The sequence below is a fragment of the Danio rerio genome, chromosome 16 (genome assembly GCF_052040795.2).
Source record: "Danio rerio strain M-AB ecotype USA chromosome 16, GRCz13ab, whole genome shotgun sequence".
NCBI lineage: Eukaryota > Metazoa > Chordata > Actinopteri > Cypriniformes > Danionidae > Danio > Danio rerio.
The window spans coordinates 15626199-15646539 of NC_141036.1; the positions used below are offsets into that span (position 1 = coordinate 15626199).

Here is a 20341-nt window from a genome sequence, read left to right on the forward strand (position 1 = left end):
GTCTCTTTTGTTGGTGTCTTTCTAATATTAATATACATACTTCCTCAAAAGAAAAACAGTGGCTATCGGATTGTCTCTGCCCAATACAACTATTGATCGGGAAACTCAGACACTTAACATTTTATAGGATAATATGAAAGTCAAATTAAATTTAATTTATTTACCTGCTTGGTCTAAACTACAGTTATTCTGTGTTTCCTGATGTGCATGGGGTGAGGGATGGGGGATATATACGGGGGTAATAGCTGTTATAAGTTTTTGGTCTATGATAGTAAAAATTGCATATTTAATTATTTTGAAATAAGAACTCATTTACAAAAAAAAAAAATAGAGAACATAATTTAAAACAATAATAAAATTTACGGTACAGCCAATCAGTGAATGTTTAAAAGGTGGCCAGGATCAGCTGGCTTTGACAGTCATGAAGCCTGAAGTGTGAAACTGGCCTGTTCATCATGCTGGAAACAGATTCATTCTGAAATTGATCGCGAGGCAGATGTGACCAGGAGAAACAGGAGCAAAACTGACCTCTCACTCCTGCTTAACAGCTCATCATGTCCATCGCCAGAGCAGTCCAGACACACACTCTCAGGTTAAACACATGGAGCCGTTTCTCCCTAAACAGCCCATCTCTGCTGCAGATGCACAGTCTAATTGGCTTTCACTGCAGAAGCACCTGCCGCTCCTCAAAAATGAAAGGTGATATTCAGTATTAAAAACCACATTTGCCAGACTGAAAGTGAATTCCATCTGTCTTAGGCTGTTTTCGCTGCCCTGATAGAGAAGTTTAATTTGTGAGTATTAAACAGCCTCCCTTCATAAGGCTTTATAATTGACGTTAATGTGAGACGTGACGATAATGAGCTTGGTCTGAGTCTGCTATCAGCCGTACTCGCGCTTACAATTGCATTCAGTGAACTGGAGAAAATTGAGTTTTAGACCCCAAATCCATTACCAGGCGACGTGTGCTGTCTCATACTGAAATCTGCTCTGACGCACAAATATGAACTTTTGTTAACTTTGTATATTAGCTTGTGCTGCTGTGGTTTTGGACAGCTGTGCGAGTTCAGTCAAGAAGCTATATTGTGGTCTGTGGCTGACAATAGCAAACAATGCAACACAACCTCATTGGAAATACATGAAAACACCAGCACTCCTCTAAACATGCTTAGCTGTGTGTAGTTATCTACTGTAAGTTTCTGAGCTTTTAATTAAGCATTCAGTGTTGAGCATATTTACATTCCATGGTGTTTTGAATGTATTGTTGTGGTTGGATTATTTTCTCCATCAATCTTTCTTTTACCTGTTTCTCAGCTAAGTGTGGAGGAGAGGAGGTTAATTAATTGCACCTGCTGCTCATTGCCCTGCAAGCTTAAAAGCTGACCAGTTGAAACAACATTCAAGCTTGCTTCCATAGTGTGGTTTCTCTCCTGCCAGGTTGTGGTGTGAAAGTGTATTGGTACGGTGGTGGTTTACTTTTTGAAGTTTGTAAAGCATTTAAAACCACATACAATCTGCTTTTGAAACTTAACTTTGTGTTTGAAAGCTGTTGGAAGGTGGGTGCCAATTGCATTTCTAAAACACTTTTTCTCTAGTCGTGGACAAATTGAGGCATCATGAAACGCTAAAACCGTCTTAGCAATTGTGTTAAAGCTTTGAAATGTTTTAAGACTGGATTCTGCAGTGACACCTAGTGGTCATTTTTATGTATTGCTCTGGAATAGCTGCAGCAAAGAAACAATTAAAGAAAAAAAGAGGTATTTGGGTGTACTCACACAAGTACAGTTGTGTACAGTTGCCTTGAACTGAGCCGAAGCAGGCTTGTCCCCTCTTCCGTCTCCCCCAACAGCCCGAACTCACATTGCATTCGAGCCTGAGCTCACTTAAGCCATTGATGATGCGCTGTTTGGTTTAAGAAGCGCTCTTGCTAAGCACAGTAAAGATTTCTTTAGTTATATCGTTTTAGTCGTTTCATATGCAGTGACATGCAATGAAATATTTCACCGAACAGATCAGCCACTTTTGACACTCATAAACAGTCATATTGTCCTCGTGCTGCAGGTATTAAAAGGTTTGCTGAAGGTGCAGATGTCTTGCAGTGAGGGGTTTGCGTCTTTAATAAACTAGAACAGTTTGCATTTACTGAACAGTAAGATTGATTAATAAATCCAAATTAAACAATCCCTTAAAAGTTACATCTCGTCTTCAGTTTCAGACTCAGGCACGCTTTGCATTCACACTACAAGCGTACTTCAAGCCCAAGTGAACCATGCTCTGGCACACCTCTTCCAGCCGGGCCAGAGCCAGCCAACTGAACTGCGCCTGAACCCGATTCAGAGCACTCAAACTTCTCAAACGATCCGGGAAACGGGCATAGGCACAGTTCGGATAGCATTGTGTGAGTGTCCCCTTAAACCCCTTGCTTAGGCTTCAAGTGATTTATTGAAGCTGTGAGTTCCAGACTAGCAGGCGGGTTAAAATTCAGGGTGATGCAGCTGTTAGTTTGTAAATGCTCTGTTCTTGTAACGTGTTGTTTTAACATTGGTCTGACATTCGAATGAACACTTTGTGAATAAAAATTTCTTGTTTGGTCAGAAAAAGTAACATTAAAATACATCAAGTTATAATTTCCAGTATTTTGGGTTTGAACTCTGGCCATTTGCTGCACAATTACTCTGTGCATGCACACGGTCCACTAGGCTACGCTTCTGAAATGACCAATGCTTTGAATCGATTTAGTCATGTGACCTGGGTGATTCTAATCTGCTTAATCACGTGACCTGAGTGTTTTGGATCATGCTTCTGTACAGTGCCGAAACGTCAGTTTCATATCAGCCATCCCTATTTTTCTCTTGTTAATGATTAGTTAGAGAGTTATTGCACGTTCCTGTTGTTAATTTAATTGAACTTTTCTCAGTTTAAACAGTTTTACTTCCCTAACTAGCTAGAGTGTACTTTTGTTTGTTGTTTTGGCCTTTCCCCCTTCTGAAGTTGAATTTTTGCTTCTCTGTTTTTGTTTTAACATTGTACATTTTTGTTAATAAATACTTTAACTGAATTTGGTGGGTTGATGTATACATAAAAATAAATAAATAAATAAAGGCAGGGCTTTATAAAAATAAAGGCTTTATAAAGGCAAGGGACTGATCCACACTCACCCCAACCAACGTTAAACTTTTTACTGTTACTCTCACTCCTAAACACTTAACATCAGGGATGTAACAGTGAAAATTGGGGGCTCGTCCATCTAACATAAACAAAAAGTTAAACATCACTTTAGGTGAAATTTTAAGTTGAAAATTTATACTGTATTTTACTAAAATGTGTTTGTATACATAACAAAATGTCTATAAATGTAATTAATAAACATATTTATAATCAGAAACCTCCAACCCCAACACAGTGGATCCATGATGTCCACTTCTTCGTAAAGTTGGAAAAAAATTGACTGTATAGAAGTTCATCTAACCAGTTTAAGAAAATTGAGGACCCATTTAGGAAATATATTCAAGAACATATATACATATAAGCTGTCAATTATTGACCAAGTCCTTGTTCCAGCAAAATGACTTTTTTTTTCTTTCCTAAATGCAAAGTAGAGTGTATTGTGTGACTGTACAATAGTAGTTATTGTTAAGCCACATTATTATTTACCTTTTTATTTGTTGGTATGTTTTTTTTTTTTTTTGTTTTTTTATCATTGTATGTGCTTAAGTTGATACTATTTCTTGATATACTATATATATATATATATATATATATATATATATATACATACATACATATACATACATATATAAATATTAAAAACATCTTTATAATTGAACATGATGAATGAAGAATAGTAATTAGGAAAGCAGGGGGTTTGTCTGTTTAAGACAACGATTCTCAGTTTTATTTTTAGTTATTTTTTAATCTTCTTTAACACTCAACTATATTTACTATGTCTCTCAAATAGTTATCCTCCATAAACATCAGAACATCCCTATTTGCCATTAAACCTTATTTGTCTCTTCTTGTCCCACGCAGCTTCATGTGGCCATCAGCAAAACTGCTGCTAAAGTGGTGATCGACTGCAAGACAGTTGGAGAGAAATCCATCAATGCCGCAGGGAACATCAGCATTGATGGAGTGGAGGTTCTAGGGCGAATGGTCCGATCACGGGGACGGAAAGACAATTCAGCACCGGTAAGACTTTCAGTACACAAATCAAGCGGACAAAAAATAACAGATATCATAATAACACATTACTCCAGTAGGTAAGCTTACAAGGCCATCTTTTTAATTCTATAATGCAAAGTAATAACCCTTCTGTTGACTTAAAATGACTCATGACCATTTTAAAAGCTTTTTAATAAAAATGACCCTTAATGATGAATATTTAATTGTCAATAATAATAAATGTACAAAAATATTATTATAAACTGAGAACCATACTGATGATTAATGATAATTCAAACCAGTGTAAATGATAAAACATTGCAAATATTATTCAAATATAATTTTTACAAAAACAAAAATGAATAAATGTGCGTAAAAACATGTATTACTGCAAAATGTGTTAGCATTTTATTAGGAAAGGTACTGCACTGATATTAAATATCATGTTAGATGCATGCATGGGTATGATTTTGTGTTATTTAAATGTTATGTTCAGTTCATAAATAAAGATGTCAGATGTCAGTAAACAAATATGTACACACTCATGTGTTTCATACAGTGAGTGGGCTTATACAAACTTTTACTGAAGCTTTCGTCTTTGAATAGGTGACAGTCATGGCCTAAATATGTTTTACATTTACAATTATAGATATTAAAATTTGTCATTGGTAGGCCCACACGGAATCTATGTGCACAGAAATCTGCAAATTTCCACAGATTTTTTTTGCTCATCATTGAGTCTGTTTATTTACTTGTGTAAATGTGTGTACCTTTTATAATTATTCAGTTTTTTAAATTAATTTCAGTAATAATATTGACTAATATGATATTGTTCGTTTGATTTATTTACAATACAGTTTGTAAAGTGTTATTATCTGTCTTTTAGTAGATTTATTTTATGAGACATTTGCTTTGTTTACCAAATAAGTGAATCTAGATGGAGTTGCATTGTAAACATTAAATAAAAGTTTAAAAATGTATTATTTTTTATGTAATATATTAAGTTTTTAGTTATGATACTCCCAAAATAATTCAGCTTAAATCCACAGATTTCTTTTTACAAAATTATAAGCAGAAATAGCAAAAAATGTCTGCAGATTCTGTCTGGCCCTAGGCATTGAAATTTTGTTTTGCCCTTTAGTCCTGAACAATTTTTTTATCATTTTATATTAATTTGTAACATCAGTGAATCGTTTACTTAGGACTCTGAATAGATATTTTGAGCCAGTCGAACATTAACTTTAGACACAATTTGACCAAATCATTTGAATCAGAGATTCATTAACTACAGACTTGCTTTGATTGAATCATTTAAATCATTTAGATCAGTAAATTGTTGACTCTCAATGAATAAATTAAATTAATGATTAACTGTATAGATTCGATTTGAATACATCATTTGAATCAGTCAATAGTTTACTGTAGACTTGCTTTGAACAGATAATTTGAATCAATAATTCATTAACCGTAGGTTATGGGTCATTTAAAGCAGTAAACTGTTATCTGTGGACTCAGTCTGAATGTATCAAATAAATCAGTGAGTCTTTAACAGTGGACTTTTTTTAAATTAATGATTTTAATCTGTGAGTGTTAAACTGGACTCATTGTGTCATTAACTATTAACTCTCTGAAGAGATCACTTAAATCAGTGAATCTTAAACTGTGAACTCACTCTAAATGGATAATTGGAATCGATTAATTAGTTACTGTAAACTCCCTTAGAACAAATCATTTGAATCTGTAAATCTTTTTCAGTAGATGCTCTCAGAAAGAATCATTTGAATTAGTGAGTAATTAAATGTTGCCTCACTAAGAATGCATAATTTCAATAACTGTGTTGTAAACTGTCGACTCTAAACAAATCTTTCAATTATTCATTTTCTTTTCGGCTTAGTCCCTTTATCAATCTGGGGTCGCCACAGCAAAATGAACCGCCAACTTATCCAGCATGTGTTGTACACAGCGGATGCAGTGCCGCAAGCCCGCAACCCATCACCGGGAAATGCACAAATCTTTTGATACACTACATCATAGACTTACTCTGAATGGATCATTTGATTCAGTGAGTTGTTAACAGTTGTCTCTCTGAACAGATCATTTAAATCAGTGAATCTTTAACTGTAAACTCCATCTGAATGGATAATTGAATCAATTATACATTTTCTGTAAACTTGCTTAGAACACATCATTGAATCTGTAAATCTTTTTCAGTAGATGCTCTCTGAAAGGATCATTTGAATCAGGGAGTAGTTAACTGTAGACTTGCTCTGAATGGGTCATTTAATTGAGTGAATTGTTAACAACTCTTTTTCTGAACAGATTATTTGAATCAGTGAGTCATTAACTATTGACTCAATCTGAATGGACCATTTGAGTTGTTTACTACAGAAAAGTTGCAAACAGACCTATCCAAGTGAAACAGATGAATGAACAGATTTAATGGATTAACTGACAAGATTCAGTCTGTTCATGAATCCAACACCAATATCACATGTCTGAACAATTAACAATTCTCTAGTTCAAAATAATTTTAACTCCAAAATATCAATAGAAATAGAATCTACTAAAAAGGAAAGTAATTTGTTTAAGAATGTAGCAAAGTAAAAGTGTCTAAAAGTGAAAAATACCCAGATTAACTACATTTACTTCAAAAATGTAGTGGAGTAAGGTATAAATACATACTTGGTCACTGTCCACCACTCGATTCAAAAAAACAAAACAAAAAAACAGATTCAGCAGAGCCTAAAAGAATCATACATTTAACCCAAAAACAGGACAAGCTTTTGTCCAATACAGACAAAATGAACTCAGTACAAGTGCAGAAATGAGTCTATGTTTTGAAACTCCAGCAAAACACAATCGTCCTTTCAGATTCACCCTATAAAGATTAGGATATGGAATTCAGTGCATGATATTTGGTTCAAGATGGTAAATAAAGGCTGCTTTTTTTTCTTCTGAATGTGTGGATCATTATGTCTAATGGTGTAGGAGTGCTTCTGATTTTGCTCTCCCTCGAGGGTGCCAGAACAACTGATGAGACTAATTGTCTTTGTAATTATGCTGGTAGGGGGTGTAATGTGAGTTGGAGCAAAAAAGTCGAAAAAACAAAACATAACTATTATAATCCATCATTCAGCCCAAACAAATAATCAGAAAAATCTCAGGCACAGCTGTAAGTAAATGCATCATCTTATTTAGATTCCGTTCAACTGCAACATTGAGCCTATACATCATTTGTCAATTCAGACTCGTTGGTTTCTGCAGGTCTTTAAAAGGTCATTATTTACACTTGCATTATTTAAGGCTTTTAATTGTCTTTAAGTGGCGGAGAAAGTCATGACATTTTAAATAGTATTATTAAAATCTTATGTCCGTATGTTTATGTTCCAATAAAAATACTTGAACATTATTGAATCAGCATACATTTATCACAATCAATGAAATTAGGTTACACTAAACAAGCACAAATATAAATATGAAATAAGAACAAATGTAAATGTAACCGGCAACACGATGGCTCATGCGTTGGCACTATTGCCTCATAGCAAGAGGGTCGCTGGTTCAAGTCCTGGCTGGGTCTGTTGGCATTTCTGTGTGGAGTTTGCATGTTCTCCCCTTGTTTGCGTTGGTTTCTTCCAAGTGCTCTGATTTCCCCCATAGTCCAAACACATGCAGTATGGGTGAATTGAATAAACTAAATTGGACGTGGTGTATGTGTGTGAATAAAAGTGTATGGGTGTTCTCAGCTTGCAGCTGGTAGGGCATCCACTGTGTAAAGCATATGCTGGATTAATTGGCGGTTCATTTCACCATGGCGACCGCTAATGAATATAGAGACTAAGCTGAAAAGAAAATGAATGAATGATCATAATAATAATAATAATAATAATAATAATAATAATAATAATAATAGTAATAGTAATAATAGTAATAATAATAATGAAGTAGTCATGCTTAAAACAATGTCTAATTCATTACTTCTGACAATGTTTTAATACGAATTCAAATATATTTTAAAACATTTTTAAAGAAATGAAATATGAATTCCCTGAAGTTCTTAATTAGATTAAGACTTAAATTCACTGATTATTATTATTATTATTATTATTATTATTATTATTATTATTATTATTATTATTATTATTTGTGTAGCTATTTTTTAAACTTGGTAAACGGAAAAAACAAAACAAAAACACCAAAAATACAGTAATAATATAATCCTTAGGGCTTATATTGGCTGAATAGATGTTAAAATGGTCCTAAATTGGCAAAGAATTCTGATCCTCATTGTTTTTTAACAGAATTTTTCATGCTCAAACTGTAGTGTGTTTACAAATGTTGTCACAAGCATGTGATTTATATGAGCCTGGCTGTAAAATGTTTATATCAGGGATGTCAAATTAAATTCCTGGAAAGCCACAGAACTGCTTAATTTATCTTTAACCCTAAAGGTGGGCCCCAAATCGCATCCTTATACACTATTCTATGCCATTTTGTAGTATAAATAGTGTAAGTAGTGCGTTCACACTGAAAACTCTAAAAATAGTAGGAGCACTTTAAATACCCGGATGATGCACTTATTCATTCATTCATTTTCTTTTCGGCTTAGTCCCTTTATTAATCTGGTGTCGCCCCAGCGGAAAGAATCGTCAACTTCCCTAGCATATGATTTACGTAGCAGATGCCCTTCCTGCTGCAACTCATCCCTTGGAAAATGATGTACTTATTCAAGTGTTAAAATGAAGTGTGGAATGTTCGACAGTTCATACACTTCATGCAACTTTGCTCACGTAGCAGAAGGGGCGGAGCTATTGGGTGCTTTTGTTGGATTACTTTATTTTGAATTGTGAGAGCAAAATTCTCCTACAAGAGTGATTATAACGCCTCCCGATGGTAGGTATTTTTTGGTACTTTTGGTAACTAATTTGGCAACTGTCAAACATAATCTGAGAAATCTTTTAAATTTCCGCTTAATAAAAAAAAAAAGAAAAAAAAACATTAGTGTTCCATTTAGAATGACTCTACATACAAATAAGTACTATGCTGTTGAGTGTGTAAGTGCATAATTGTATAGTGTATAGTGTGCCATTTGAGACGCAGCTTCAGTAAAGTTTAATAAACTAATTTCATGTGGAATATAAGCAGATCAGTAGCAATGTTTCCATCCAAAAATGCGAATTAATTTGCACAAAACTATTTCATAAAATATCTGCAAATAAAGCAGCGTTTCCATCCGATGAGTCAAAGCGAACAAAATCCTTACTTCCTAATTATCTGGTGCCAAATATCAACATAATAAATTTACCTTCAGAATTTGCATGCGGTAGGAGAAGCTGCTTGAACCTTTTCTTCATTTAATAAATGACTTGTGCCTCAGAGGGCAATCCTAACAGGCAGTGAACGCACAGTGGCGTTTGAAGGCCTGAGATGTGGAGCACAGACCCTCTTGATTCTGGAGGTCATTAATAATATAATACCACTAATAGTGAAACAGTAAGGTGTTTTAGATCGACCAAAATGATGTTTCAGATGTTTTACAGTGTGCTCAGCCTGCTGGTTTGTCTATCTATTTACACACTTGTTTTATCATTACATGATCTCTGATAACAAAATCACATGACCCTTTTTAATACCATTTTTTCGTATCGAATTAAAAGTTTATCCTATTCAATTATGCACATGTTTTTATGCACATTTTCAAAAATGTATGCGCTTCATGGCATTTCCATCAACCTTTTTTTTTTTAAATAGGGGGGTGAAAACGTGGCTAGTTACCAGGCTAATTTAATACTAACAATCATTTAATTATTCAATCAGCTCTAGAATAAACCCCTATAAATAATCAGGTATGTCCTACCCTGTTATCCTTAGTATCCCTCAACCACCCCATCTCCAGACTTTCAAATTCATTTACGTGCACTTCGACCCCTCTCACTCTCTCTTCTAGCAAAGAGAATAACATGAGTTAGAGTGTCCTTCTGAGCTCCCGGACAGCTCCCCAAATATGGCTAAATTATTATGTTAATTATCTGTAAGTGTGAACTCTTGAATCAAACATACCTGATCAAACTAATTGAGTCCTTCAGGCTTGTTTGAAATCCACATATGTTTGATATGCTATAGGTTTAGATTATTTCATAATATTTGTGTTGATAAGATTTATAAAAACATGTACATATCTTGGAAATGAATGACTGCAATTCAACAGATTTACATGTGATTATATGGTCTTGTCTACAGTTTCAGCTCCAGATGTTTGACATAGTCTGCAGTACATCATGGGCCAGTCGGGATAAGTGCTGTGAACTCCCGGGATTGGTAAGAACCCATCAATTGGTATTTTGTATTAATATATGCTTCATCAAATCATATAAGCCACATGGTAATCAGCTTACATTAATACTCTTTTTCTGTCTCTGGTAAGGCCCAGATATTTAAATCCAATCCTGACCACAATGTGAAACTCAAATACGACTAGCACATTAGGTAATCATTATGATATGCTGAGAGTCAATCAGAAACATGTACCAATGCCTCGGTCAAGTAGTTTGCTGCCTGTTGTTTGTTTTTCGCATGCACATATACAACTGTCATCAGCATATGTTTGCATACTAATAGAAGGACAGACTTGTGGCAGGTCATTTATGTATAAACTAAACAGGATGGGGCCCAAAATTGACTCTTGAGGAACTTCAGTTACAGATTCTTTACACTGATTGTCTATTTCCAAGATGCACACATTGTCCCCTGTTTGTCAAATATGAAGTCATCTATTTAATAGCCTCTAAGGAAAAATGTTAGCTTTGAGAGTAATACTTCATGATTTACTGTACCGTTTTTACATAAAAAAAGCACTGCTATACTAAAATCACTCCTTTTACTCTACCACTATCGAGTTTGGATTTCATATGCTCGAAAAGATAACAACTAGCAGATTCATTAGATCCAAATCCAAAGTCAGTTAGAATTGTTATTAAGAAATATTATTGATGCATTGATTGTTTTGACGTACATTTAACCAACCCGGGCTCATTGTGGAAAAGTAGCCCCGCGGACGTTTCTGCGGATCGCGATTTACGTCCCGGGATGTACGTATTCGAGCGTTTTTTTGCTTTCGCGGATCCGCAAGAGGCCGCTGTGCGTGCTTTTTCGCGTCTCGGACGGGCGCCTCTCGGCCGTTCTCGCGCGAAAAGCCGCCGGATCAAAAAAAAAAAAAAAGCAAAAGCCCTCGTCTTCGATTTCGACCGCGTTTACAGATCCCGCCGCGTTCTCGCCCTTATTTTTCGGATTCTGTTTTTCGTCTTACCTGATTTCCGGAACCTGCTGTTCCCCGGACTCGATCCCGGTCGTCGTCCACCCCGGCCGACTCCTCCTCCTCCTCGTCCGGGGTCTCCGCTCCGCCGACGAGAATGGAGGCGAGCCGTCGGCCGGCGAGCGCGAAGAGGAGGGGTGGAGCGGTGCCACACCGCCCCGCAGCGTTCGCTCGAAAAAAATCAAACGCGGCCTTTACGTACCTCCGGCCACGTAAATCGCGGTCTCCAGAAACGTCCGCGGGGCTACGTTTCCAGAATGAGCTTGGGTTGCAACTAACTGCATTCAATAATCTTATCAGTGGGCTATAATCTTTTTGCTTTATTTCTTTCTTTCTTTCTTTCTTTTGGCAATAATAATAATAATAATAATAATAATAATAATAGCTAAATAATTTCTATAGCTCTAGAGCAATGCTCTGAGAAACTCAATTCCTGGAGGGCTGCAGGTCTGCATATCGTTTAGCTCCAGCCACCTCCAACTCACACCAGCTTAATAGTCTCTAGTAGTCTTAAACACCTTGATTAGCTGGATCAGCTGTGTTTGATTAGGGTTGTAGCAAAACTGTGCAGAGTTGCGCCCCTCCAGGAATCAAGTTTGAGATATGCTCTACAGTATTTTAGCAAAAAAAAACTGTGGTAAACATACCCTTATACTTCAGTATGAAATTTGAGGCAAGTTAAAGACAGCCCTGGTCAAATTGTTGGTTCGAGTCAGGTTCGAGTCTCGGCAGTGATTGTAGGTGGAGGAGTGAATAACCAGTGCTTTTGCCAGCCTCAATACCACAGCTGAGGTGATTCCCTTGAGTAAGGCAACGAACATCTTGTTTAATCACGAGTGTATGTCATTCAGATTAAAGAATTTACTAAATGCTTGAATGTCAGTTCACTTTCAGAATCTGTTACAAAACTAAGCTCACTTTAACTGAACTTTGTACATTAGCATTGTTAGTTAGCTGGCACACTGCGGCTAATGCTTTTTGAGCTTACACTTTTGCACTTTAGCATTAGCACATACTGTATCCTGTGGTAGTTGACATTTTAGCTAACAAGCTACCTTTCATACTCTAGCTATATAATTGACAACTATTTAGTTATTTAACGTTTTAGCAAATTGAGATACTTTGTGTCAAACTTTCAGTTGTGCTTTAGCATTAAAGTTAATTGACATACTTTAGCTGACAAACTTTCAATCATACTTTAGCATTATGGCTAATTTACATTCCTTAGTTGACAAATTTTTAAATGATACTTTAGCCTAGCTAACGTACATACTTTAGTTTTTTAAGCTATCCTAATAGTACCATCCTAATAGTAATAGTAATGTCGTGCAGTTTTATGTTAATAATATCAGAATGGTCAATGTTCTCTTCATGTCTCTTTTAGTCTCAAGCATGACAGAATGTTCTGTTAGTGATTTTCAAACCAGCCATTCTGGCAATTGTCCCTAACTTTAAAGATCCATGACTGTTCTACAAATAATTCAATTATGTAGTCTTGTTGCAGACAAATAGACTTGGTCCTCCATGGATAGGAAGAACAATATCTCCAGATCGCTCGCTGTGTTTGTGCGCTTGCGAATTAATGACTTGAGGGAATTGCACAGACACCCTTGGTTGACTTGGACAAATAAAGTTCTGTTAGATTCCTAGGGAGGAAATAGTCTGGTGTTTGAAATGTTGTACGACATGTTGTTTTGTTTGTGTTTTCCTCAGAGAGTAGAAGAGGACTGTCCTGCCATGCCCCATGCTTGCACCTGTGCTCAGGACAGCAAAGGACCACCTGGACCCTCTGGACCACCGGTAAAAAAAATAACACTGCTTTCAGCTCTCACATATATTCAGACTCAGAATGGCTGAAGTAAACTTGATCACAGTTTGTAGGTTCTGGAGATTTGTAACTCAGGGTTTGTAATTACTTTAGCCAATTATAAACGAACTACAGTGGTGGCAGTGAGTGCTGAGTTGACAGTTGTAGTTAGCTTTAGTGCAAAACGTGATCTACAACACAAAATAGGAACAAGAGAGATTAGTTTCTATTAGACTCTTTTTTATAATATGATCTGGTTTTAAGATGTAAAAATATTTAAAGATGTCAATACAAACCATTTCATAGAATAATACATATACAGTAAAATAAAACAGTTGTTTACCAAAGCTTTTCTATCTGACAATTTCATAAAACTATCTAAGATGATATAAATGTCAACATTTAGCTTGCAAATTTACTGTCATTCCTTACAAAAATGTCAAGTTAGTGTAAAAAGTATGGTAAATTTGTGGTTACCATGGCTTAACTAAAAAATATGTGTGTCCTGTGTGGATGATTGATTGATTGATTGATTGATTGATTGATTGATTGATTGATTGATTGATTGATTGATTGATTGATTGATTGATTGATTGATTGATTGATTGATTGATTGATTGATTGATTGATTGATTGATTGATTGATTGACTGACTGACTGTAGTAAGACCATGATTAAATCTATCAGTACAGTTGGTATACTTTGGTTTACAATCCGAACTTTCAAAGTTAAACATTAAAGCCAGCTAAAATATTATAGCTGTTATTAAAGCTTAATGACATTCTTCATTTGACAAACTCATATTTTATATGTTTGTTGATACTTAAGATAGGGATGCTCAAAATAATCGATTAACCGTTAACCGAAAGGGTGCGTTGGTGACCGATTAATGCTATTAATTAGTTAAACGATTAAAATGATTATTTTATATATTTTTAGTTTGACTGCATAAGGGGCCAATTGAATGCGCCTTTGCGTTAAGAGGGGCATCTTTTGCATGCGGCTCATCCCAGAGCAGCAGTTTGTGTTGTCAAGACAACTAGAGAGAACTTTTAAAGAGCATGGTTTCTGCTACATTCATTCTTCCATGGCGGGGACCAAAATGCATCCCTTCACGGCTACATTACCCAATCAAAACATTCAGTTATTGTTGTTGTTGTTTTTAATAGCGGATTATAATCGCATCAAAACGTATTAAAAGGTAAGTGAATTATAACAGTGGAAACTTTTCTGTAACCGTATAGTGCTGTGCGCTATCTGTTTAACCCTTTGGCGTTACGTGCTGACTGACTAGCTGACTGACAGGTGCGCGATGCGTGAGGCCAGCAAACACACAGAAGCTTTCAGTTAAGATAAACACAGTTTCTATAGTTTTACTTTATTTATTGATAAAGGTATATGACTCTGCATATAATCACTCTATCTTGCTGGAGTTTATAGCCGTTTCGCTTTACTTCAGGACGCATTAACACCGCTCTGAAGGTCTAATCACTGTTTTAAGTTATCCAGAGCTGTATGAATGTAAAATTTTTGAATATCACAATAGTATTAAATATTACAATTGTAACAACATAGACAGCAACACTTTTGCAGAATCGATACCCAGCTGATTCAGTCGTTTCATAAGAGGACCGCGCTTCTTCTCTTCTGTTTTCCTTGTCAACATAAAGGCAGTGAGATGCGCCTTATTTTTGGCCCCTTGTTCAACTGCAAGACATATTTGACTTGCGGGACGATAACGTATAACCCGTGCCTACAGACACATTTGCCAAAGAAGCAAAATGAAAGAAGAATATGCTGTTTAACAGACTTGTTGATGCCAAAAAAAAGCGCTGATGTTGACCTGGATCTGCGTCATAAACGCAACAAATAGGCTTTACCTTTTATTTTACAGCTTATAAAGCATGTATGCACATTAATGCAATATCATATTTAAACAACACAACTGCTGCAAAAAGTCAACATATGCGCGCGTTGTTGTCTTTTTAATCACGCAGCGCGCACTTGAACCGCGAGGGAGTGGAAACCATATCAAGACATAATCTTTAAAATAATGATTTCTATTAAAAATGTAAAAGGTTTTGTGATTATAATAATAACAGCGGGGCATTAAATAAATGCATATTTTCCGTGGAGCGAGCGATTTGAGGAAGTCTGCTATTTTTATTTGACGAAAGACAAAAAATATGATTGGAAAAAAAAAACAGCCTATGCCGGTTATTAAAAAGAATCAGTCAGTATTTTCGTTTTGTAAAATAAATTAATTATTGAAGTGAAAATAATTTAGGGCAGTCCTATTTATTTTATTCATTTTATTTAGTTTATTCTGTTCTTCTGTGCCAAACACTGCAGGTGCGTGAAAATGCTCTGTTGTATTGTTCTATTATTAATATGCTAGCATATAAAAAATAAATCAGTATTTTAAAATGCAATATTTAATGTGTCAGACACAAAATAGACACGTAAATTTGTTTAATATAAAATTAATAGTAATCTGACCAGTTAACCGTTAATAACCGATTAATGAGCGGCGGTTGTCGGTTAGCAAAATTAACCGAATGAGCATCCCTAACTTAAGATGAAAGCTAGCTTAACTAACAAACTTGCTGTTAGATTTTTGCATTACAGCGGACATACTTTAGCTGGTGTAATTTTTCCCTCATTAAAGCTAGCTGAAAAAGTTCTACTGGCCAGCTCACTGAAAAACTGGCAGCTTTAGCATTAAATTTATTTGACATACTTTACCTGAAAAACTTCTGTGACAATATAGCAATAACACTTGGTAGACCTGCTATTTAGCATTACTACTAACTGACATACTTCAATTGACAATCCCACTGTTATCTATTCACATTAAAGAGCCCCTATTATAGGTTTTTGAATATGACCTTTTTTATGCAGTGTAAGTGAATGAAAATATCCAGCTGAGGTTTAAATCCGAAAGTACACCATGTTTAAAACTATTGATTGTTTAGTGAAATAGTCGACTCAGAGTCAAATAAATTATTCAAGTTGGGTTTGGATCTTTTGCTTGAACGCATCGACATTGACATGGTACATCACCAAATGTGTAGTTCCAGATCCGGTAAAATGTGAACGCGCTATCACTTCAGACACTAGCGAAGCGCAGGGGATCATGACGCGAGGATGACGATCTCTGACAGAGATTCAGATGCGGGCAATAATGGGTTAAAGTTTATTTTTACAACATTACCACAGTACAAGCAGACAAAATAGGGGCTCTTTAAATCGTGATAAGCAAATTTAGCTGGACAGCAAATTTAACATAATGCTAGCTGACATTGTTTTTTGCTCACAAAATCATTATTTTACTTTGACATTAAAGTTTCCTAACATACTTTGACTTTAGCATTATTACTAACTGAAAATCCTTGACATGACAAACTTGTCATTGTTTAATTACAATAACCATGTTTTTTTTTTGTTTTTTTTTTGCTTTATTTGTAGTTTAACTCTTTTTCATATGGGTTTTTTACATAATTCCTCTACTACTTTGCGTTACTTTAAACGCAGTCTTGTACACTACCTGACAAATGTCTTGTCATCAGTCCCAGCAGTAAGAGCAACAAATAATTAACTTCTAGTTGATTAGTTGGAAAAGTGTCAGAAGGTAGATTTTTCAGATGAATCATCTGTTGAACTGCATCCCAATCATCACAAATACTGCAGAAATCCTATTGCAACCTGCATAAACCCACAATTCTCACTGTAATCAGTCAAGTTTGATAAAGAAAAAATCATGGTTTGGGGTTACATTAAGTGTGGGGTGTGCCAGAGATCTGCAGAATGAATGGCAACATCAACAGCCTGATTTATCAAGACATTTGTGCTGCCTATTAAATGAAATCAAATCACTTTTATTGTCAAATCAGCAGCAGCACATGTGCTATGATGAGTGAAAAGCTTAGGTGCTGGCTCCAGACAATACAAAATACAGACAAAAAAAAGAAAAAAGTTGATGGTCAACATTGCATTACATTACAAACAGGAAAGGGCAAATTCTGCTGCAGCAAAGCACTTCTTTTCATACTTCAGCCTCTACATCAAAGTTCCTGAAAGCAAAGTCAAGTCAAGGTGCTCCAGAATGGGCCAGCCCAGTCACCAGACATGAACATTATCGAGCATGTCTAGGGTAAGATGGAGGAGATATTGAAGATGAATCCAAAGAATCTTGATGAACTCTGGGAGTCCTTCAAGAACGCTTTCTTTGTCATTCTAGATGACTTTATTAATAAGTTATTTGAGTCATTGCAGAGATGTATGGATGCAGTCCTCCAAGCTCATGGGAGTCGTACACAATATCAATTGTTTTTCCACTGCTCCATGATTTTGTATCCTATATTGTGCATAATTTCTGTTAAGTGACAAGACATTTGTCTTAGCAAAGTCAGACCTTACTGTCCTAATTATGATTTCATATTCACTGTCCTGATCATGTTTTATTTTGGTAAAATAAGCGTAACCTAGAGGCCTTCATCTTTCATATAAACCTCTTGTGATACCAAATGATCAACAAGTTATTAGTTGTTGTTCCTAAAATTTGGATAGGCAAGACTTTTGTCAGGGAGTGTACATTAAGTACTAAAAATGTAATGTTTCTTTATGCAACAAATTCCAGTCACATTTGTTTACACTATGATGATTAAAAATTTAATAATAATGGTTAATGGCTTTTTATGGGCCTCAGACCATCAAGTTTTCCGTTTTTAGCCTAAAGCACAAACCTTTAGAAAAAACACTGAACATGTTAAGAAGGAACATGACAAGATTAAAGATATAAAATGAAATGAGAATAGTAGGAGATTGTGGAAAAAGTCCCAGCATTAGATTGTTCAATTCAGCCCGTGCTGCAGGTTGAACTCGATATGGCGGGAACAAATAAATGAGCTCATTTGGAAGGCAGCATCGTATGCACCCTGAGGGAAAATGTATTTCTGAGGCTCTGAAAAGGCCATGGTGTATAAACAGCAGCTCTTTTGAGAAAGTCATTACTTGGAGATCGATTTATCAAAAGCGATTAGTCCACTCCTGTCCTGTCTGCGTTTATAGATTCCTTCATCCATACAAGCCCATTTCCTTGACCAAGAGCTGGTTGCACTGAAAACGATTGCATTTCAGTTTTGTATACATTATTTCTGCATCTTGATATTAATAGTACTGTCATGCATTTTGAATTCTTTTCTATGATTACACTGCCTGCTTGGATAAATCAAGAATGTCCTGTTAAGTCAACATATGCGTCTCTCATATGAATATTTATGCTTCTGTATTCACGGCCTCCACAGCAGCAAAAGTGTGTTTTGAGCAAGCTCATGAATCAAATTTGATCTTAGCATTCAATGATAAAAACTACCTTATTGCAGCTGTGGCCAGTGGGGATGCAATTAAAGTAAACACAGGAAAAGGAAGATGTGAAAATGGGGTTAAATTACCAGCGGTGTGGAGAGGGGGACAAGAGTTTGTATCTTAATGTCAAGGAAACTCTCTAGTGACCCATGGGCAGATTCTATCTTACAGAATTTTTGAAGTAGCCAATTTTGCAGTGTTTGAAAAGTACATAGATTGTCAAGTGGACAGTAGCTACTTTCCAAAAATAACATTTAAAGGACCATTTTACAAACTCACGGGTGTTCTTTTTCTATATACGTTTGATCATTTTGGAGACACTTAAATTAAAATTATGGTCCCACTTTACTTTTTTCCTTCTGAGACCCAATAATTTTTTTTTTCTTCTGTGATTTCCTGCATCCTTTGGGGTTAAAAAAGTTCTACAATTCAGAGTTTTTAAATTTTGTCTTATTTTTTATTTTACAGCATGTCCACTGTAGTGGACCACAGGACCATTTTAGTTCGAAACGAACTAAAACTCAGAAAACAAAACTGTTCAGAATATGGCTGTAAATGGATATTAATCCAATGTTAATGTAATAACAACTAAACGAAAGCCATTTTATTCCTTTTGTAATTAAATTCCTGAAACAGTTTAGTCTGTAAGAGAGCCAAACTCAAAAAAAAGAAGTGATGTTAATCCAAAAAAAAAAAAAATACATAAAAGTGATTTAAAACTGATTGTCATTTTTTTAATTGTCTCTAATTCTCTAATTGTCTGATTGTCAGACTCTAAGTCAGAGTCTCTCTCAACTATCTTATAAAGAATCCTCTCTGCCTCAGTTCTGCCTCCTACAACATGCAGTCATTAATTACAGTAAGATGGTTCTAATGTTCACTATAATGGAGATTTAAAAAACAATATTTTGAAACGCAAACAAGTTAACAGCTTTGAAAGCTAAATGTATTGTTCCTGACACTTAAGTAAATAAATAAATATGTAATAATAGTAAAAAAAAAAAACATTTTAAAAGCTAAATTTTGCATTCTACTTTCCTTCCCATAAAATGTGCTTGTTTGTATGCCGGCCATCTTGGATGCAATGTAAGAAGTGGTTCCTAGCATGCCAGCCAATCAAATGACATATTACTAGAAAGCACAGAATGTCCTCTGAAGACTACAATAGGACTTGACAGAGTAGCTCAAAAAATTCAAAGAAAATTAATGAAAACATAATATGCACTAAAGAGGACACAAGTCAATAGGCGGGGGCTCACAGGTATATTCTGTTGCTTGTACCTACTTAAAAACTTACATGGTAACTAGATGTGTAAGTAGTACAGTATGTGTCTGAGGTGTATACACACATTGGTACAAAGCATTTACTTCTGTAATATTAGTGTAACTACATACATGTAATAACCTGCTGAATAGTATGTGCAAGTTCAAATGTGTAACAGGACATTGGTAACAACACTAAGAATGTACACATCTGTAACAAGAATTATGTAAGTGCATAGTGTAACAACAATATTTTCCCACTTCCACACTAGTTTGCATACCATACTTCTAAACATTGTATTAGGATTAGAATGGCAGAACTAATGCTTCAGTAGAAGGTTTCACCTTGTGATACCAGTGTAATTACAGGGTAAATCCTTAGGAACTGTCTACTCAATATAAAGTATAAAATGATTACAAAATACAGTGTA

At 35.4% G+C, this 20341-nt stretch overlaps 1 protein-coding gene across 14 annotated transcripts in view; it reads left to right on the plus strand.

Moving 5' to 3' along the window:
* The window catches only part of col14a1a (collagen, type XIV, alpha 1a), a 320593-nt gene that overhangs the window by 247687 nt on the left and 52565 nt on the right, over window positions 1-20341 (plus strand). For all 14 annotated transcript variants that reach the window (XM_087286725.1, XM_087286726.1, XM_087286727.1 and 11 more), the window contains 3 exons: window positions 4030-4188; window positions 10402-10479; window positions 13187-13273. In XM_087286725.1, the coding sequence (XP_087142851.1) occupies window positions 4030-4188; window positions 10402-10479; window positions 13187-13273 (324 nt within the window). The remainder of the gene's footprint in view (window positions 1-4029; window positions 4189-10401; window positions 10480-13186; window positions 13274-20341) is intronic.